Source organism: Podarcis gaigeae, assembly GCF_964106915.1.
Source record: "Podarcis gaigeae genome assembly, chromosome: 2".
NCBI classification, from domain to species: Eukaryota; Metazoa; Chordata; class Lepidosauria; order Squamata; family Lacertidae; genus Podarcis; species Podarcis gaigeae.
The window spans coordinates 59,435,234-59,456,991 of NC_139679.1; the positions used below are offsets into that span (position 1 = coordinate 59,435,234).

Below are 21,758 nucleotides of genomic sequence, written 5' to 3' on the forward strand. Positions count from 1 at the left end.
CAGCCATCTCATTTCTACTTCATGACAGCAGCTTCCTGCCTCTTCCATTGCTTAAATGTAAATATATGGAGAGTTAACTGTTTCAAACATTCTGAACCTAAACACATGGGCCTGTTTAATATCCATGCAATGGTGTGACAGGTAAGACTTTGGGTGAAAAAATGTATAAGCCTTTTGGTGCAAGAGACTGAAGTCTGTAATAGTTTGGCCTCTGCTCTTTAGCCATGCCTATTTTTTAATGAACACTGTGCTGCTTTTGTTTGGAATTGTTTTACTTGTTTTTATAATGGTTGAAACCACTGGGCTTCTTTGATTATATTGTAATCTGCCTTGGGATCTTATGGTGAAGGGCAGTAAGAAATATTATGAATACATTTTTATTTTCCAGAGCTAGAAAGTGAACATAACATATGTAGATTATACATTGTATAAAGCTAAGCCCACTTTAAGTTGAATGACTTCCTTTTAATTTTAATAACCTTTAATTATTTAACAGATAAGATGAATATTCCTGAAAGTATTAAGTCACTCACTGAACTCATGTTATATTGGGCAAGATGATAAAGTCTTGACTACAGGGGGAAATTGCAAATTACATTTAAGACCTCCTAGTGCTGCTTGACATAATTGGTCAAACACAAAGCATGAAGACAAACAGGCAAATGGAATCAGTTGACACTTGCAGAACTACAGTCATTAAGCTGCTGTTGGCAAATCAGGAGCTGAAACATGTTTCCTTTTCCTGATAGGCTAATTAATGAAAACCCTCTGGCCATATACAGTATTCCTAAATTAAGACTAGCAAGTTAGAAATGGAAATACTTCAGTTCCGTTTAATGTTAGATTGTAATGATATTGTTGCTGCTGTATGACCTATCCAAGTGCATGGTGCAATGCAAGCCTTAGGTCTTCTTTAAACCACATACCCTGCAGAGTTGTTCACTCAGAAAGCATTTTTACTTCAATTACAGCAGTGTATAGATTGTATTGATTATTGGGAGCTTGTGGCCCTCCAGATGTTGCTGGACTGGGGGGGTATCTCATCCTTGACCATTGGCCATACTGACTGGAACTGGCGGGAGTTGTAGTCCAGCAAAATCTGGACTCGCAGTCGCAGGTTCCTCATTACTGAGCTAGAGTTTTAAGGAACGTGTAAAGTGGTGTGCATATTGGTTGCTACATAGAAAAAAATATGAAGAGAGTTCCACCTTGTTACGACTGGAATGTTAGTGTTATTGCTTGCATTTTAATGAGTACATTCTTCTTTTAGCAACTGCACATCCCCCTTCTGCTCCTCAGAATCTTAAAACAAACAGACATGTTGGGAGTGCTTATCCCACCTTGCCACCAGGCTACCAGAATGCATCTCCATCTGCAGGACCAAGAATGCAGTATCCAGGTGGATCACCACAGTTTCCTCAAGTAAATCTTTAAAATCTTACTAAAATGTTAACTATGTAAGTTATCTTGGGAGTTCATTGAGCTGTCTTGAGCACTATTTGTTGGGGGGGGGGGGACACACAGAATAAAAAATGAACTAATAAATACATCTACATAAAGACATTGCTGACTTTGAATTTCAGCCTTCTTTATTCCAGAGAGCTTTAGTGAGTCCAATATCTATACCAATTGAGAATTCTGGGTACATTATTTTCCCACCAGTCTTTTCTGCATTCCTTTCTAATAATCAACAATCAAGCATTGCTGCTTGATATTGTAAAAGAATATTGTCTGAAATATGTGTTCCAAAAATTATTTAAAGTCCATGTCCAGTTTGGCTCTTAGTTCAAACAGCATTTTGGGCAAGATCAACTTCTACTTAAATGCTCTAGTGCAAGTGGTCTGCAAACATAGCATTCTTCCATCCAGTTGATATGAATGAATTTTAAAGGTGATTCAAACGGCTAACCTTGCAATTCTGTTTTCATTAGCCTGGCCTGGGAGCAAATTCCTTAGCTGCATCTATGGGTGGACTGAGCCTTCAACCAGAAGGATTAAGACCTATTAATCTTCTTCAAGACAGAAATATTCTCCCTGCAACCCCTTTGCAAGCACCTATTCCGAACTTGCACGAAGATATCCAGAAGGTCAACTGTAATCCAGAGTAAGGCCAATTTAAAAATTATTTATTTTGAGGGTTGGGGGAAGGAAGACTCTTCACTTTCATATGTCCTGAAGGTGTGCCTGCCTTCTGTTGGGAGCTTAGTCGATAGCTGGCATGTAGCCTGTGATTGCTTTTCAAGTAGGATTAATAGTAAACAGAAGAACACTTCTGTAGATACCCTCTTCAGAGTGTGTCCCTGTGGTTTTCACCTGGGGTATTATAAACTATATTTAGATTTTGCATTTGTTGGTGGTTGTCACACTGCATAAAACTGAATCTGAGCTTATTGCTTGACTGAAACTTTACGTAAGAGAGGGTCATAAGGAAAACTATCTGTCCTGATCAGGAAGGGGTGATGCATGCAATTAATAGTGACTTTCACCGTTTGTCCCTCATGTAGGTTATTCCGATGTACCTTGACTAACATTCCTCAAACTCAGGCCTTACTGAACAAAGCCAAACTTCCTTTGGGGCTCCTGCTTCATCCTTTCAAAGACCTATCGGTATGATACATTATGTAAAACTCTGAGTGATGGGGAGTTGGCTTTCAGAAGAAAGCATTCAAATAATCCTCCAAACAATATTTGGAGGATGGAGTGTGAGCGCTGTGCACATGCATTCCCCCCACATCCCATTTCTTCTGTAGGGCTTGAATCAAATGGTGTGGCCAGTACCTACAAATCGGGATTGCAAACCAGGATAGATCCTTTTACGCAATATCACCCAAAGCGACGGTTCAGTGGTTTGGGTGGCACTGCAGCTTGTGGTTTGGTTCAATACAGAAAGTAAGGAATTAGGCCCTATGTGCAAGGGAAGGAAGAGTGTGGTCAAAATTCCCCAAACCATTGTTTTAGAAGATCATATGACTGCAGCCAGTATAAACAGTTTTGTTAGCCTTGCCCTAGAAAAATAACATTTCCTGCAAGATGACATTTCAGAGCCCCACTTGAAAGGAGCTTTGTTAATGGAGACCTTCCCATTCTTCAACATCTTATCTATACCCTTATGGTAGTAACTTTGTGCATCATTCAGTACTGCAGCCTTCAAAAGCCGTATGGTGTTAGGTTTATTCTTAACAGATATTTCAGTTGCTAATCTTTAAATCAAAGAGTGCATTCAAAATCTGCCTTTCCCTGATTTGAATAGGTTGCTGTTTGCAAATAGGTAGAGGGTTTCTAGGCTGGGGAATAACTACTTGATCCTAGTGGGAAATGATTGTGGCATCGGTTGTTATCATAGTAGACAGCCACTCTACCCTGTTTTCTTATAATGGGTTTACTTTTTATGTAAATGTACATTTGAATGTGACCTTACAGGATTAAGTTTAATACTCCAGTTTAAGAATATGCTGGTAAGGGGACTAGTGGCCTCAACTAAACAACACTTCCTGATAAAAGTTATTTAGAAGCAATTTTGATTGTATCCTGCAAAGTCATTGCACCAGTGGAACAACATCCTCTTGCAATGGAATTTCCCTTCCCTCTCCTCCTCCTACAACTGCCCCAGTTTGCTCTGGGGTTTTTCAAACCCTCTGCAGCAGTTGATGGGGGGTAAGGAAGGAGAGGGAAAGGAAGTTCTGTGGGACAAGCTAAGTTGTACCATTAGGAACAACCCTAGTAGTCCTCCTGCTTCCATTTTACTGCAGCAATAAAATTTGTGCATTGTCACTTAAGATAATTTTTTGCTTGTAAAACTGGTGATTTAACATAATATGGTGGTCTTGCAAAACCATTTCCCACCACAGAGCATGATTCATGTATGTCTCAGTGTCAAATAAAACACTGGGGCGCAGTTAAAATAATTGTTGTTATCACACATGTGGAAACCCACCTTCAGCTGACAGAGACGCTAGTGCTTAGACCATTGTACCATATCTGTTTACATCTGGGCCAGAGGTAGGCACCCAAATTACTCAAGGTGGCTAGTGCATTCCCAACACATGACTTACAAAAGCCTTCTTCTTTTCCAGCAATTGCCTGTGGTAACCTCCAGTACAATTGTGAGGTGTCGTAGCTGTAGGACATACATCAATCCTTTTGTCAGCTTTCTTGACCAAAGGAGATGGAAGTGCAATTTATGTTACAGAGTGAATGATGGTGAGTTTTTTTGTCAAATGAGCATAAATCCACTAAAAGCATCAACTGTATTGATATCAGATACCTGCTATATGTTAATATGCTACCTAATTCCAGTGGGACATAATTGTATCAATTGCTAGCTCTTTCAAGGGTTTAGTGCTTGAGGATGTAATATGTTAGGGGGATAAATTTTACGTGATAACCTTAGGGAATGCTAGGTGTACGACTATATCTAGAATATTCAATCCCTAGAATGCTTGTATCTTACAGTAAAGCACTATATTTTCCCCCCTCTTGCAGTTCCTGAAGAATTTATGTACAATCCTGTGACAAGAGTTTATGGAGAACCTCATAAAAGACCTGAAGTTCAAAATGCCACAATTGAGTTTATGGCTCCTTCTGAATATATGGTGAGGTCCTTTACCCAAGCTAGCTGCCTGCTATAATAACCCAATAAAAAACAGCTTCTGTTTAGTAGAAGACCTTATTCCCTTCCCTGTCGTTTACCTGCAAAGCAGGGCTTTCAAAGTGACTACCCCTGTTCTGTGGAATAGCATCCTTGTTAAGGTACAACAGGTGTCCACTATCTGTACTTTGGGAGTCAACTGAAGACATTTTTGATATGACAGCCTTTTCCAGATGGATGAAAAGGCGACTGCCTTGGGTTTAAAAACAAATCAAGGGAACACCTGTCTTCAAGGAGTAGGTAAAGGTAAAGGGACCCCTGACCATTAGGTCCATTCGTGACCGACTCTGGGGTTGCGGCGCTCATCTCGCTTTATTGGCCAAGGGAGCCGGCGTACAGCTTCCGGGTCATGTGGCCAGCATGACTAAGCCGCTTCTGGCGAGCCAGAGCAGCACACGGAAACGCTGTTTACCTTCCTGCCGGAGCGGTACCTATTTATCTACTTGCACTTTGACGTGCTTTCGAACTGCTAGGTTGGCAGGAGCAGGGATCAAGCAACAGGAGCTCACCCCGTCGTGGGGATTCGAACCACCGACCTTCTGATTGGCAAGTCCTAGGCTCTGTAGTTTAACCCACAGCGCCATCCGCATCCCTTAAGGGGTGGGTGGGGGTTGTATTTTTTTTTTATTTTAAAAAATAGCTGTTTTGCATGTAAATGATCTGGCAAAACATGTAAAATGCAATTTATAAATAATAAAAATACAAAAGTAAATCAAGGTAAGTGTACTGCTTTAGGAAAAAGTTGCTATTTTAATATAGTTCTCATTTTTATTATATTGCACTGTATTAGTCTAGGAGAAATGGCTGTGATCCTCACAGTGCCAAGCATAAGCATAAGTGCTTATGTTTTCAGTAATGAGGGATTACCCATTTTTCTTTGACTATCGCATTCACACCATGTTGAATGCTGTTCCCTGGTGGTGTCCTTGCCATCAGGAACGGCTCCCCCCATCCGTGTGTGTGTGTGTGTGTGTGTGTGTGTGTGCAGAAGGGAGCACAGATAAGCCCTGGAGGACATGCAACACACCAAATCTATCCCATGGATGCTGCCCACTGAATACAGCTTTTTTTGTAAAATTACAAGCCTATTGCCTATAAATGCAATAGACTGGTTGTATTTACTCTGTTAAACTTCCATAATAGAATTGTGACCCATAAGTGTATCTGGCTTGGTTATCAGGCATAGCCTTTCTCTGTCTTAATATGACACCAAGAAAAAGAATGAAAATCCTCTCAAATAAAGATGTTAATTTTTAGTAGAGAAAACACCCAAGACACCCCAACATTACATATTTTAAAATGCTTCCAGACCACCCTTCAGCAATTGAGATAACAGGGTGTCATACAAAGACAAAATAAAGCAAATTCATTATAATGCAGTGAAGGATAAAACAACAAATTCGTACATAAAAACAATGGCAAGCAGAACAGGTTGGATACTAATCAACTTTAAAACTTCAAAAAGCCTCGGTAAATGTGTATTGACTCTGACATTCCAGAGATCTGGTACCACAATGGGGAAGGCTCTGTCCCTCATTGTCACATAATGAACTTAACCCAGTGATGAGTCAGGAAGACAAGCCATGTGTATTGTGCCTTCTAAGGAAAAGATGATCCATAATATATTTTCTTCAAAGAACAACTGCTTGTTGTTCCTTGAGACTAGCCTCAGAATTTCAAAACATATTTGAAACCTTGGACATGATTGGGACAGGACATGGGATAATGAGCATTCCAAATGTGTGAGAAATTTGGTTTCCTCTCCCACATTCCAATCCTGGCATGTATATTTCAAGTGATGGAAGAAAACACACAATGCCTGGTTGTTCTCAGTTTGTCCCCCCCCCCCAGCAAAAACCTACCTTGTCCAATTGTGCTTCTAATTTTAATTTAAAATCAACTAGGAGTAGTGTTGTGACAAGGTTTAGAAATTTAAACTAAGGTAACTGTTTCTTTTTCAGCTACGTCCACCTCAGCCTCCTGTGTACCTCTTTGTGTTTGATGTGTCACATAATGCAATAGAAACAGGATACTTGAACACTGTATGCAAGACCGTGTTGGACAATCTAGATTTGTAAGTCCTGCACATCTTTTCACTCTGTCCATGTAGTTTTTAATGTTCATGTCATTGTCATGTTTGGTCCAATCCTTTCATGTGCCAAACCTGGAAAAAAATCAATTGATGTTATTTCAAGCTGCCATTTTCATAATAAGCACCCTACGCACTTACTGTGAATTTCAGGTACCAAATTTGTATTCATCACCGAAACAATTTACATTCTCAAGCTCATTGTATTAAAACCCCCAATTTGCTGCACTGTATTTCTTTTCATTAAAGCAACTAAAGGACTTTAGTTTCTTGTGGTACTGTACTGGATTTCAAAAGAATATATTCAAGAAGCACATTCACGCAAATAACGAATGCAGGTACTTTGTAGAGGCATTCTGATTAGGAACATTGTGCTTTTGTATTGTTTTTTCAGTAAACAAATGTAAATATATTGGTGTAACAGATGAAATCTTTATAGAACCTACAGTGCATTTGAGATATGCTTGAAATAACCCTAACCTAGATCCAACCCATTCCAGATTTTTTCTTCTTGCAAGATTATTTTTCCTTAACCATCCTTAGCATGGTGATATGTTTTTGTTACCTTAATAAAATCACCATAAGGTTTTAATCTACTACATTGAATGCTGCCACCCTGAATGACATTTTGATAGCTGTTTGCAAGAAAAATGAAGCATTAATCAAAGGGTAATGCATTACAAACATTTATTCCCAAAGAAAATACATCTATCTGTCATGAATGTGCACTTAGGGCCTTATTAAACATGATACCAAGTTTCTATGTTTAATTTTCAGACTTCCAGGAAACACTAGAACAAAAATAGGCTTTATAACATTTGACAGCACAATCCATTTCTATAGCCTTCAAGAAGGTCTCTCTCAGCCCCAGATGTTGATAGTTTCAGATATTGAAGGTAAGTAGAAATAATCTGTAGCATTAGATTTATGAAGTATGCTTTTATGAAGTATGCTTTGTGATTCCTAGAATCAGAACTGGTGTAATATACTTGCCGCTGTAGAGGTCCAGGAAGGCTGCTCATTCACTTGGTTTCTCAGATATTACAGGCCCTTTCAAAAGAAAGGGCAACTTTATTGACTCTCTCCTGTCATTTGTCTGACCCAATAAAGGGAAAATTGAGGCACTGCTGCTTCCTGAAAAGGCTGCCTGAGTCAGCACATGGGACATCAAAAGCTGCCTTTTTCAGTATGGGTCAAACCACCTTTTTGACAAGAATGGGATGGAGCACCTCACTTGCCACTCTCAAGGCTTTTGCATCTTCATTTTTATCCATTTCTGTGTTCTTTAAACAACTTTTTACCTGGGCTTTCTAATTGTTGGGGGTCATTCATTCCTCTTGGAAAGGACATCAAAGTTGTTGGTCTTGCCTTTGACTGGAGAATGGGTTAACTGTTTCCTGCTGACATACAAGAATGGAACTTGGCAGTAAAACCAACTTTTCATTTTCTTGCAGAGGTGCGTGTGTGTGTGTGTAGGGAAATTGCTAAAGCAGCTAAACCAACCAGTTCTTCTAAAGCATTTTTCTCAGAGGACAGTCTAAAGATGTCCAGTTGCATACCATATCCTTGACTGAAGTGTCTGTTGCTGTGAAAGAGTCTGTTATCTCCTTCCCACCTGCCTGGACTATTATGAAGAGAATGCTTTACAAGCACTTAATGCATTTCGTAGATGTGGGGAATATTTAAGAATACTTCTTAAACAAGTCAAACTGATTCAGAGAGCTTTCATCGCATTTTTGTTTTTCTTGCAGAAGTGTTTATCCCAATGCCGGAAAACCTACTAGTAAACTTAAATGAAAGTAAAGAGGTAAGATTAATACTATGAAGTCACTATGCAAGTATATGTTTAAAACAGATGTCATTTAACTCTGTCCTTTTGATCATTTCCCCCTAGCCCTTATAAGGCTATGAGCTAAAGTTTTTTGCCCACTCCAGTTGATTGGTTGCGCAAATATGTACAGTGCAAAGTTCTTTGCCAACTGACTAGGCAACATCTTTTCTAAGAACAGAATAAATGATAAAACCGCTAATCTGAATTTGAGGCAGTGGGGGGAGCTGACTTCTGAAACTTTAACAGTTATACTTGAACATGTTCAATTTGAAATCCTTTTAAATCAGTGGTGTCCAATCTTTATCTTCAAAGTAATGTTTTTTTAAAAATATTTCCTTTATGCTTCATGTTTATTTGGTATAGATTCCCTCTTTCTAGAAGAAACCAAATATGGTATAAACAGGTGCTTCCCAAATTATCAAATCATTTGGTATTAGTGTTTCCCAAAATATCCAAGTCTTCAGTTTTATTAGATTATGCTGCCATATACAGTGGTACCTCGGGTTAAGTACTTAATTCGTTCTGGAGGTCCGTTCTTAACCTGAAACTGTTCTTAACCTGAAGCACCACTTTAGCTAATGGGGCCTCCTGCTGCCGCCACACCACTGGAGCATGATTTCTGTTCTCATTCTGAAGCAAAGTTCTTACCTCGAGGTACTATTTCTGGGTTAGTGGAGTCTGTAACCTGAAGCGGATGTAACCCAAGGTATCACTGTAGTCTGAAGCAAAGCAAAGTTCCATGTGTGCTTGCATGTGAATAGGTAGGATATAATGCATATTACAGGAGTTGCAAGACTGTTTTAAAGCACAGATACTTTGTAATACTAATCAAGAGGACTTGAAATCCTTATTAAAGTGTTTCTATATGAGATTCCACTTCAGGAATTTAGCATTACTTTTAAGCTCATACCCTTGGTGAACACGCTATAGGCACAATAACTAAGCCCCCCCCCCCCCCCGCAAAAAAAGAATCCCAAATTCTGTTTATCCAAGTGCCCACCTGTGTTGCAGATATTGAAGCTTCTTTTAGTCTATCTTGAAATTATATTCAGGGAGGCGAGGATGGTAATGGGCTGGAGTTTGGGAGCACATTTTTGGACAAGTATGTGAAAGATAGAAAGGAGAGTTCATTGAATTTGTGGGGTTATGTTTGATTTTGAAAGAATGTGTATCTTGGAAGGGGTTGGGTGGGTTGGGAATCTTCAGAGACCAGTTGCTATAAAATGGCAAGGCTTAATATTTGCTAACAAAATGTCTTTTATGAATGCTTCTAATGAAATTTTGAATTCTATGGGAGACATGTCTTTTGAATATTCTAATGCTCTTATTTTCCCCCCAGCTAATTCAAGATTTATTGAAAACTTTGCCTCAAATGTTTACTAACTCCCTGGAAACTCAGAGTGCTCTGGGACCCGCACTACAGGCTGCCTTTAAATTGATGTCCCCCACTGGTGGTCGGATTTCTGTCTTCCAGACACAACTTCCAACTGTAGGAGTGGGTGCTCTCAAACCTCGGGAAGAGCCTAACCAAAAAGCTGCTGCAAAGGTTAGCAAAAGCTGCTTTCTATGTATTCTTTAAGTAACCCTCAATTTAACTTGTCTTATTGGCTGCAACTGCATCCCTCAAAACATCGTTTTGAACCCATGCCCAGTCTCTTTTACGGATAAGTTGAGCTACTGCTTCAGTCCACGCGAGTTCATGGAGAACAGCAGAAATGTGTATTTTGAAGTTCTATCATTTTGACTTTTTCACCAGGATATCCATCTTACACCATCTACTGACTTTTATAAAAAGTTGGCCTTGGACTGTTCTGGACAGCAGGTTGCAGTTGACCTGTTCCTCCTTAGCGGGCAGTACTCTGACTTGGCTTCATTAGGTGAGTAAGGTATTTTCACATTTGTGTGAAAAGGAAAAGAAATCAGCATGATAGTTTTAACAATACGTTTTAAATAGTAAACTGAATCTTAATGCTGGGTTCCAGTTGGAGTATAGAAAGTTAAATTTTAATACAATAAGCTGAATGCGTACAAGTTAAATGTGCATAAGTTGTGGGCTTACTGTAACATTTCTACAATATTTTAAAATACCCTGGCACATACTTTCTCCCAATACTGTTAGTGCATCTCCCAATACTATCAATGTTAGATTGTATTTATTGTGTTGACTGTAGTTTGTTCCTTCAATTTATCCTTGGATTTTTATTTTTAGGTTGTATATCGAGGTATTCAGCTGGTAGTGTCTATTACTATCAATCTTACCATCAACAACACAATCCTCTTCTGGTGGAGAAACTACAAAAAGAGCTGAAACGATACTTGACTCGGAAGATTGGTTTTGAGGCTGTCATGCGAATAAGGTGTACGAAAGGTCAGACAATTTAATTTGCTAATGTTAAGCAAAGCAATGCTTCCATAAGTGCCTAAATAAGTAACTGGCAGAAGCAAATATTTAAAAGCTTAGCATCGTGAATTTAGAATATTTAGAACAGTGAACATGCACTGTGAATGTATTAGATTCTCCCAGTGTGTTGTGATCCAGTAGTCCAGAATACTGGGTGGTTCTTCTTTCTGTCGATGAGTAGGCCAGGCTGTTTCCAAAAAGAAAAGACTTGGATTAGTTGAATTTGGAGTCAGGAAGCAGTTTCCACATCCCTAGAGCTGGATTTCTGCTTCAGTTTTAATGGATACAGGTCTTTAAATCTTTCCTTATACAAAAAATAGCACTTTTGTCTATTTGTTATTTACTTTTAAAAATAAATACAGTGGTGCCTCACAAGACGAAATTAATCCGTTCTGCGAGTCTCTTCCTCTTGCGGTTTTTTCGTCTTGCGAAGCATGGCTATTAGCGGCTTAGCGGCTATTAACAGCTTAGCGGCTATTAGCGGCTTTAAGAAAAAGGAAACAAACTCGCAAGAACTCGCAAGACGTTTCGTCTTGCGAATCAAGCCCATAGGGAAATTCGTCTTGCAGAACGACTCAAAAAACGGAAAACTCTTTCGTCTTGCGCGTTTTTCGTCTTGCGAGGCATTCGTCTTGCAAGGTACCACTGTAAAGGTAAAGGGACACCAAACCATTAGGTCCAGTCATGACCGACTCTGGGGTTGTGGCGCTCATCTTGCTTTATTGGCCGAGGGAGCCAGCGTACAGCTTCAGGATCATGTGGCCAGCATGACTAAGCTGCTTCTGGCGAACCAGAGCAGCGTACAGAAGTGCTGTTTACCTTCCCACCGGAGCAGTACCTATTTATCTACTTGTACTTTGACGTGCTTTTGAACTGCTAGGTTGGCAGGAGCAGGGACCGAACAATGGGAGCTAAAACAAAATTAAAGAGAGAGAGAATATTCTTGAATTAACTAGCCTTGGGAAAAGGTAAATGTTTGTTTGTGTGAGCTTGCTCTGAATTTACCTATAGAGTCTACCAAGTCTAGCTAAAAATAACCTTCAGACAGTTCTGCAAGTGGAAAAAATTGTTAATAAAGTGAGACCATCCCCCAAGTGTTAATCTTTAAATCAAGTTCAGGTGAAATAGTAATGGAGTTGCTTCTGTGTCTTTTAGTTTGAGAGCATTATTTTATTTTCCTTAGTCCCCCTTACAGGACTTGACTGACTCCCTGTGATAATGCAAGTGTTAATACATGTGTGTAATTATTCCTTAAGGTATTGTGCTACTTATCTGTTTAGTCACTGAGACTTTGAGACATTGGCTTGGTCCAAAGTGCCCTCTACATGTGCCAAAATAGCTTCCACATCAGCACAGGAGGATTGTTGCCCTTTGCACTTATGTTAAATATTTCTCTAATAAAGCTTTCCAGCAAAGCGCAAGTTTGTAGTGGAAATGGGTCCATGGAATATCACATATGGCCCTTTGGATCTCAGCCATTACCTTATACAAGTTCTCTGAATAGAGGACACCCAGTAAATAGGTGTTTAGTGGCACTGCCTAAGGCTGGTCTGATGCTGGAGAGCTGGATAAATTACTGAACTTCAGCAGCTTTCAGACGTGCTTAAGACTTTCTTTGCAAGGAGACAATGCAGTCAAAGTGATTGTGCAAGATTTGAGTTGAAATAGTATTCCTGAAACACTTTTCTCTTCCATAGGCCTTTCGATTCATACCTTCCATGGCAACTTCTTTGTACGGTCAACAGATCTGTTGTCTTTACCCAATGTGAACCCTGATGCAGGATATGCCGTACAGATGTCAGTAGAGGAGAATCTCACAGACATGCAGGTTGTCTGCTTCCAGTCAGCTCTCCTCTATACGTCTAGTAAAGGTAAGGATGTCATGGCATCTATTGCCACTAGTAGTATCTGCTAAAATATATACATGCTTGTTGATCTACATTTTTTGTGAAGATAAGATTAATTGGTCTTGAGTCTTCATAGATCTGACTAATTAGCACACACTAGCTTGTTTGTAGTTTTTTCATTACTGCATTAATGAACTCCAGGCCAGAATGCACATTATTAAATAGAACAACTGCTTAGCTGAAGATGGACATTTGTAGTATTCACAATTCTATGATTCTGTGTTGAGATTCCTGCATTGCAGGGGGTTGGACTAGATGATGCTGGGAGTCCCTTCCAAATCTACAATTCTATGATTTTTCTTCTAAAGTGTCTCTGGTGGAAGTTTGGTTGAAAAACTGCAACCTGTGTTTGACTTATGTGAAGAACTACATTAAGGCGGCGGGGGGGGAGACTATTAATTATAATGTTGGGCTACATCTGTGAAAGTTTCTGAAGCATCACCTGGACACATTTGTTAGATGCAGCTCTGATGTTATGGATTTCCCTGTACAGGTGAAAGGAGGATTCGTGTTCACACTTTGTGCTTACCAGTTGTTAGCCAGCTGAGTGATGTTTATTTGGGAGCTGACGTGCAAGCAATTACTGGGCTGCTAGCCAATATGGGTAAGTGCTTTGGTTGTTTTTTGAAAGTAAGGTATTTGTAGTTCTGAATAATAATGTCTGAACAATTATTATTTTATTACCACCATATTGCTCTTGAGATACTGAAGGTGGTGGTGAATGTTTTTGGTTTGTATTGCATAGCATTGTGCTATAGCTGTGTGGGTTCAAGTGGCTGGAACAATGACTCACTGTGTGAAGGGCTGACATTCTGCCATCTCTGGTTTGCATTCTTCCTAGCTTTTTGTTTGTTTGTGTGTGTGTGTGTGTGTGTGAGTGAGTGAGAGAGAGAGAGAGAGAGAGAGAGTGTCTTAAGCAACTGTATAACCATAGATCATCAAGAACGCCTAACTTAGTAGCCAAAATCAGTATGTACTTTTTTTCTTTAGCTGTTGACCGGTCAGTTACTGCTAGCCTGAGTGATGCTCGAGATGCACTGGTGAATGCTGTAATAGATTCTCTGTCTGCGTACCGGTCCTCTGTCCTAACCATTCAGCAGCCTGGACTCATGGCTCCGATTTCATTACGTCTCTTCCCATTGTATGTGCTGGCTCTCTTAAAGCAGGTAAGGATGAAAGTAAATTTGAAAACATAATATCCAGGATATGAAGGTGCCGAGATGTGCACCAAAATACATGGAAACACTGGTTTTACCATTTCCTCTGTCCACTGCAGCTTCAGTGGTTTTTCAGTGTTCCATTTTGGCTTCCCTGAAACTTTACAAGTTGTGGTTAAAGCTTTTTGACAGCAGGTTATGATAGGAAGTTGTTCCTCAAGTCCTGGAGTGTGAGGAGAAACTGGCCCTCTGGATTTAGACTAATGAATCCTTCCTTCTAGATTGATTAGTGTTTGTTGCTGTTGCACTTTCAAATTTATTAACTGTATTTAAATCAGACTTTTTCAAACAACATGAATTTTATACAAACAAATAAGCAGAGCACAGATAGATCTTGGTGTGTTGCCCTCTGAGATGTCCTTTCATCTTCCTCTCTCACATATATTACCAAATGGGATATAAATTGTATGCTATGCTGTGTATGTTTACTTCCTGAGTAATGGATGTGGCAATGATGCTACTTTTATTCACAGAAAGCATTCCAAACCGGGACAAACATACGTTTGGATGATCGCATCTTTACCATGTGTCAAGTGAAGAACCAACCTTTAGTGTACCTCATGCTTATGATGCATCCTAATTTATACCGGATTGACAATCTCACAGACGAGGTATGATCATTTTTCTCTAAATTGTGCCTGTAAACACCACCTCTTAGGCCTCGATAAGGTTTTGCCATGATTAAGGTTAATCATAGGTAAAGGTAAAGGGACCCCTGACCATTAGGTCTAGTCGCGGACGACTCTGGGGTTGCGGCGCTCATCTCGCTTTATTGGCCGAGGGAGCTGGCGTACAGCTTCCGGGTCATGTGGCCAGCATGACTAAGCCGCTTCTGGCGAGCCAGAGCAGCACACGGAAACGCTGTTTACCTTCCTGCCGGAGCGGTACCTATTTATCTACTTGCACTTTGACGTGCTTTCGAACTGCTAGGTTGGCAGGAGCAGGGACTGAGCAACGGGAGCTCACCCTGTCACAGGGATTCAAACCGCCAACGTTCTGATCGGCAAGCCCCAGGCTCTGTGGTTTCACCCACAGCGCCAACCGCATCCCTTAAGGTTAATCATACTGAAGGGTAAAATGCAGTTGCAACATACGGGTCGGTACATTGTGCCTTTTTACACGATAAGGTCTCTATTCCTATTGTTAATCAAGATCTGACCTGTAGCCTCTTCATATCTTACCAATTATATGCATATTTCTTTAGGGAGCCCTCAACGTCAATGACAAAACAATACCTCAGCCTCCCATTCTCCAGCTGTCTGTGGAGAAGATAAATAGAGATGGTGCCTACCTTATGGATGCTGGCTCTGTAAGTTACATTCTGCTAATATTCGTATTGTGTGCAAAATGTGGCTCATTCTCTTTGAAGCTTTATAGCTGTCATTTGCCAGAAAGTGTATGAGAGGAGTAAAATGCAAAGAGTAATGTTTTCTGGTTATCCATGTCTGTCTTTACAGGTGATGTTTTTGTGGGTTGGAAAGAATTGTGGACAGAACTTTATCAGCCGTGTCCTTGGAGTTCAACACTATGCATCAATACCACACAATATGGTAAGAATGTGCAGGCAACTCCCAACTCGCAAAACTGTGAACAAGGGTGCACAGTGCCGAAAGGGTGCGGGGGCAGAACAGGGTCAGAATGGACTTCTGCACATCCCAGAATGGAACCCCCATGTAAGTGAGGATTCCTCTGTAATTCAGAAGAACTTCTGGCTCCTTAGAACTACATGCAAAAGTTAAGCTACACAATTAAAATTCCTGCTGTGCAAACTGCAGTATTTTTAAGGATTGGCTTACAGGCAGCTCACTTCACCTGTTCTAATCTTTAGATATCCCTCACAAGTGTCTGAATTTACGGGCAGCATTCAGTGAAGTAGTGCGGAGGGATGTCTTTCCTCTAGGATTCCTCCAGATTGGCTCCAAAGAGTTGAGAAAGCCCCCAGAGCAGATTTAAGGGTTGTGCAGGCAGAGGAGAAGGGGAGATGGTTCCATTGCATGAGGAGAAACCCTTACACTGATAGAATGATCCACTTAACACAATGTTGAATACACCCTGTATTTCCTTATTTAGGGGAACAAAAATGTTTCCTCAAAGATTTTCCACTATGTAGGCCTGAGGGTGGGGAATCTCCAGACTGTGTGAGCTGCCATCATTTTTAAGGCTGTTTGCAAGTGGATGGTACAGAAATTGCTTGGATAGGGACTTTAGAGGCAAGTCCCTTTGACATTGTCACATGATGTCACAATGGTGTCAGGTGATTGAGGAATCATCTTCCAGTCCTGAAGGAGACATTTGGGATAGGATCCAATGGAGTGCAAGCTGGTGTGCACTGCAGCATTGCCCTCTCCTCCTGTCCCATGCACCCCAAAACTTGCGCTGGAGAGTTGGAGGAGCTTCCAGAGCATGGGGGTGGGGAATCCTGTTGCACAAGCAAATTTCTATTGCACATGCAAGTGAACACCATTGAATGCCTCTTTGTTGAAGTATACACATTGTTCACTACCAATTAGCCAGGAGTTGAAGATAAAGAACGGTGCAGAGAGTGAATCCTACTGCTGGCTAAATCTAAATCTAATCCTAAATCTAATCCTGCTGACTAAGTTTCAGAAGGGCTGCTCTTTCACCATGGTTGATTGATAGTGGGTTGCTGACAGACTGCTAATGGCATTTTGCACAACGCTGGTTTACTTGAGCAGCAGTGCCTGAAAAAATGCAGTGGGGACAGTTTTTGCCTCCTTCAAACAAATGAGGGTTATGCATATTCTTGCAGGTATAGGGGGGCCAGTATCAACCTGAATATATCTGAATATAAATAACCTGAGTACTTTAGATATTATTTTTGACTGGCATTCACAGTAGCTCTTTTTGTGACAGACACAACTTCCAGAACTTGATACGGCTGAGTCTTCTAGAATGCTTGCTTTTATCTCTTGGCTGAGGGAGCAAAGGCCCTTCTTTCCTATATTGTATATTATAAGGTAAGTGGCATTTTTATATGAGAAGACTACATCAGCATAGAGACCTGGTAGCCGTGCAGCTTGCTGCTCACCTGGGACAAGTAGCAACTGGCTCTCAGCGAACAGCTTAGTTACAAACTTCCTCTGTGGCATGCCCCCCACCTATTAAAGAGAGGAACATTCTTTGCCTGCTTGCTTCTGGCAGAGATAGAGTGAGACCACATTCAATGAAAGTAAAAAGGGGTAGCAACACTGATATTTGGTGGCATATGGGGAGTGTTAAGGGGTGTACAAATGGAGGGATGCTCAGACCCTTAAGTACTTACCTGAAATGGCCATGTTGTGGCATGCATGGAATTCCCACACAAGCCAGTAGTTCCCTTCCATTTCAATAGCAAGAACAGCTACAGGGCTGTCCCAAGTATTGCCATGAATGAAGAAGTATTTGCTTCCTCCTATCCATGTATGTATCAGAGTTTGTGCCCATGCAAACAGCATGAGCATCTTTAATGCTGTAGATTCCCGACATGTTGCATGGCGATTCCCGCCTCCCACCAGTTGGAATAAATGAAGACACGGGACACCGTTATTTTAGGTTAATGGGCAAAAAATGGCCACAACTTTATTGGTTACAGGTAAGAGTGGTATTGGCTTTAGGCATTGGTCCTATCAGACTATCCGGCATGAAACCGGAAAGGGTTAACACCAGCAAGGGGAGCCCCTGAGATGCACATCCCTAGGCAATCCCCGAGGGGTCACCGCTCAGGGGCGCACTTTAGGCCCTAGCCTCCATAGGTTTCAGACGAGGCAACGCCCTCTGGAATCCTTTACCGGACTACCCTTAAATATTTGGGGGAGGTGATGGTGCTCCTCCCCTCCAACTCATCTGCATAATAATAATACCCCTACCAATCCCTAACCGCCAAACCAAGGACGTTGTGACAATTTGCTACGAGGTAGGCGAAGAAACCAAATGGCCAGTGCCAATTTGCCAAGTGGAAAAATTCCTACCAGGCCCCTTTCGGCGGCCAACTGAGGTCCATAGCAAGGTCAGAGGGAAAACCTAGAGGGTGGGTGGGTGGGAAACCGCAGCTGCTGTGAGGACGAAAAGGGGAGATCCCAGGGCTGCGCCGACCTTAAGTGACCCAGGCCACGCCCCCTGGGGCTGACGCGGCTCAAGGATTCCCCAGGTCGTGCGGGCTGAAGACAGCCCCACGCGGTTGTTGGGGGCATGAGCCCGCAACTCCACCTCCTCCTTATGTCGAAAGTGGTTTTAACAAAATAGATTTTGCTTTTATCAGACAATTCACATTGTAAATATTTTCTAGGAATAAAGCATTAAAAAGTGTTGACACTCATGAAATTCTGTTTGCTTTTATTTTTAAGGGATGAAAGTCCATGGAAACCAAGTTTCCTGCAAAATATGATAGAAGACAGAACAGAATCTGCATTATCGTACTATGAGTTCCTTTTGCATATTCAGCAGCAAGTGAATAAATGAGCCCCTTTCAAAGGACCGTTCCTGCATACAGAACACTTGTGCTTGTAATGCTCCTATAAAGTTTTTGGCCTGATGCAGTTGATGAGAATCTCACTGTGATTTTCAGAAAGAAAGGAAAAACAAAGCAAATAAAGGACCACCAAATCTTGTACTTCAAACAATTAAAATCCATTTGAACATGTTGGATGCCTTTTTAATTTGCTGCAGAATGTTTCACTGTAAGTAGCATTATAAAGGCAATATTGAAGAGCTGAACCTTTATACAAGATTTTTTTTGTTCAAAATACTATGTTTCTAACTTTTTGTTTTGTTTTTCTGCTTTGTTTTGCTGCTATATTTCAAACCTCCCAAGACTGAGTTGCAGGGAAACTATATTGTCTTGATTTATACAATATGTATCACTAATTTTTTTAAAAATACATTTTTAAAGAAGCAATGAAACAATTCGTGGTGAACAAAATATTTAATGAACTTAGTTTCTAGTGCTTTTCAAAATGGATTATGATAAGCAAGGCAGAGTAAACGTGAAGGGATCTGGCTGGATTTAAATGAATATGAAACAATTCATTTAAAAAGCTTTAAGATGCACCAGTATTCTAGTACCTGAAAGAACCATGAACTTGCACTATGTCCATTGAGAATTATAATCACATGGCCTGAATTGGCTACAAAAATGGTGACCATGGATTCTTGTCTTCAATAGTAACATGATGTGTGTAAGTCTTAATTCATTAATTGAAAGTAAATAGGGGAACAGACTGTCCAACCAAAAGTCATGGATTGCATTTGATTAAATATAAAGTCACATTTTTATATTCAGTTAAGATTTTTAATACGAGTGCTTAATGGTGACACTAAGCCATAATCATCACGTTAAAAACAGTGTTGAGTAACTTGTCTAAAATCCAGATGAGCATCTAACATGCTGCCATTTAAAATTGCCATTTAAAATTGAAAAAATGCAGGGAAGAATTTTTGTGGCTTTAATGGAAAAAGATTTCAGAAATCCCACTTAATAGGCAAGAATCCCATTTTCTGCATAGAATAAGCAAGAATAATAAACGTTAGTTTTACTCATACCCAGGAAACTACTGTGAAATAAATCATGGCAAACAGCATTAGTGTTTTTATGTAGATTACCATACAAGCAGCCAGCATTGGTATCATCCTTCATCCATGGTAGAACTTCAACTTGTAGCTGTCTTGGATTTCTATTTTCTCTCACACCTCTTCTCCTCTCCCAAGAAAAGTGGATCGGAAATATATTTCCATTGCACTTCTTTCTTGGTGTTCCTTTTGTGGAATGATACTTTGCAGCCATTTTTTCAGACCGTTGCTTTTGTTCAGTTATAGAAGATTAACTGAAATGTCCTCAGTGACGGGCATGGGTAAGCATTACATGCACAATAAGCCACTAAAGTTCTCTAAAGAACTGTGGTGTTTATAAACCAGCATTTCGAATCGGAATACCAACTCTTATCTACTTCTAACAACCTTGTCTGCTAATCTATCCAGTGTGTCAGAGTGGTTTATAAAAGGTTGCTTATAGAATTGTTTACTTTCATGTTACAGGTGGGGGTGAATCTCCCTCTTCAAAAGGGATTAAAATACCTGTTGAAATCTGCAAAAGAGAAGTTCCTTATTGCTGGTGTCATTCTTTTTTTTTTATAGTAGTAATCCAGTTATGGAAGTTGCTATCAAGAATGATATGCACATTTTCAGCATGTCATCATAATGCAGTGCGTGCTTGTGAGTGATGGAAATCAAAACCTGAATATTATTATTTTGACCATAGTTCCATTAACTCTTCTAAACAAAAGTGTACAAAATATACCAAGAAGAATTTGTGCATAGATTGTGTGCTTAGATTATTTTTCTGGCTCAGGCACAGGTACTGTAGATGGATAACAAATGCATCCAGCACCCCTTGGGTGAATAACTGCTCCCTATGCTGCACGCATAATATTTTGAACAGATAACTGGTGTCACCAGGCTTGACTGCACTCCTTGGGGTGGTGGGAGCCCTTAAATGTAGCACCATGCCCAGCTATCTCCTGTGCACAAAGATACTTTGTTTGAAGAGTGTGTCGTGGGGTGTGTGTATTTCAAACGTGGTTTCACTTCCTGTAAGACAGGATGATAGGCCTTGACTGAACTAGCCTACCTGAGGGAGAAAATGATTTCAAGAATAAATCCCTAATCTCCACCTCTTTAACAAAAATAAAAAGGATGGTGAGCACATTATACTGTCTGGATAGGAATGCTTTTTAGAATGTTCATACTCTTTTTTGCAATGTTGAATTTTCTAATTTTCCTCATGATGGACAAAACTACATCTGCTTCAAGTTGTACTCCTTTTTTAATAATAGGGATTGCAGGGCAGACCCATGTGTAAAATTGCCTATGCTATACTTTTACTTACAACTGTCTCTTTTAAGATCTGTCACAACTTAACTAGGCAAGAATGGCCCTGATGCTTCCATCTTAGCATGGCAGTTCACAACAGATGTTCTCTATTTTTCTAGTTTTAAGATTTTTAAACAATTTAGTATGATTGATGGATATGTTAAATTCAGTCAGCATCAAAACCATCCATTTTAATTAGCCTTTACATTTCTGTAATTTCATAATTTGCAATAATGATGAGGTTTATTTTTATTCAAAATTAATTTAACAGAATATATAATCATACAGAATGTGAAGGGACCATCAAATGTGACATAAAGCTTCTGTCCACCAGTTACAGATTAAATCCTTACGTAGTAAATTTGATTTTGTAAAGTAGTGTAAAATATTGTAATATTAATCCTTGTTTTCTGAACTCAGACATTGATATTCGGTGTGAAATTGTAAACCATGCTCTTCTGAAATTGGAGGCAAGGTTTTACTTGTTCCCCTTTTTACAGTTTGTAATTTTCACTGTTTTATTCCTGTATAAAGTCATTTGTAACACATGCAAATGCTTATTTTAGCTGTGCTAATTTATCAAATTTGGCTACTCAATAAAATTAATTGAAAGAGCTCACACAGAACTTCATCAGTCCTTTTTTACAAACAGAAGTTGGACGCCACAGGAAACTTGGCAGTGTTAGTGCCATAGCCAGGCTTGAAGCCAGACTGGAATGGATCAAAGGAATCAGTTTCCTACCAAGTACAGTGGTACCTCGGGTTAAGTACTTAATTCGTTCTTAGCCTGAAACTGTTCTT

At 40.1% G+C, this 21,758-nt stretch overlaps 1 protein-coding gene across 2 annotated transcripts in view; it reads left to right on the plus strand.

Annotated features, from left to right (window-relative positions):
* The window catches only part of SEC24A (SEC24 homolog A, COPII coat complex component), a 34,178-nt gene extending 12,602 nt beyond the window's left edge, over positions 1-21,576 (plus strand). For both annotated transcript variants that reach the window (XM_083728375.1, XM_083728376.1), the window contains exons 5-23: positions 1,271-1,422; positions 1,932-2,104; positions 2,505-2,607; positions 4,074-4,200; positions 4,483-4,592; positions 6,610-6,722; positions 7,515-7,633; positions 8,489-8,544; positions 9,908-10,114; positions 10,325-10,445; positions 10,778-10,936; positions 12,667-12,840; positions 13,370-13,480; positions 13,867-14,042; positions 14,567-14,704; positions 15,298-15,402; positions 15,551-15,643; positions 16,968-17,071; positions 18,437-21,576. In XM_083728375.1, coding sequence (XP_083584501.1) covers positions 1,271-1,422; positions 1,932-2,104; positions 2,505-2,607; positions 4,074-4,200; positions 4,483-4,592; positions 6,610-6,722; positions 7,515-7,633; positions 8,489-8,544; positions 9,908-10,114; positions 10,325-10,445; positions 10,778-10,936; positions 12,667-12,840; positions 13,370-13,480; positions 13,867-14,042; positions 14,567-14,704; positions 15,298-15,402; positions 15,551-15,643; positions 16,968-17,071; positions 18,437-18,551 — 2,456 coding nt within the window. In that variant the 3' untranslated portion in view covers positions 18,552-21,576. The remainder of the gene's footprint in view (positions 1-1,270; positions 1,423-1,931; positions 2,105-2,504; positions 2,608-4,073; positions 4,201-4,482; positions 4,593-6,609; positions 6,723-7,514; positions 7,634-8,488; positions 8,545-9,907; positions 10,115-10,324; positions 10,446-10,777; positions 10,937-12,666; positions 12,841-13,369; positions 13,481-13,866; positions 14,043-14,566; positions 14,705-15,297; positions 15,403-15,550; positions 15,644-16,967; positions 17,072-18,436) is intronic.
* Positions 21,577-21,758: the final 182 nt, after the last annotated feature.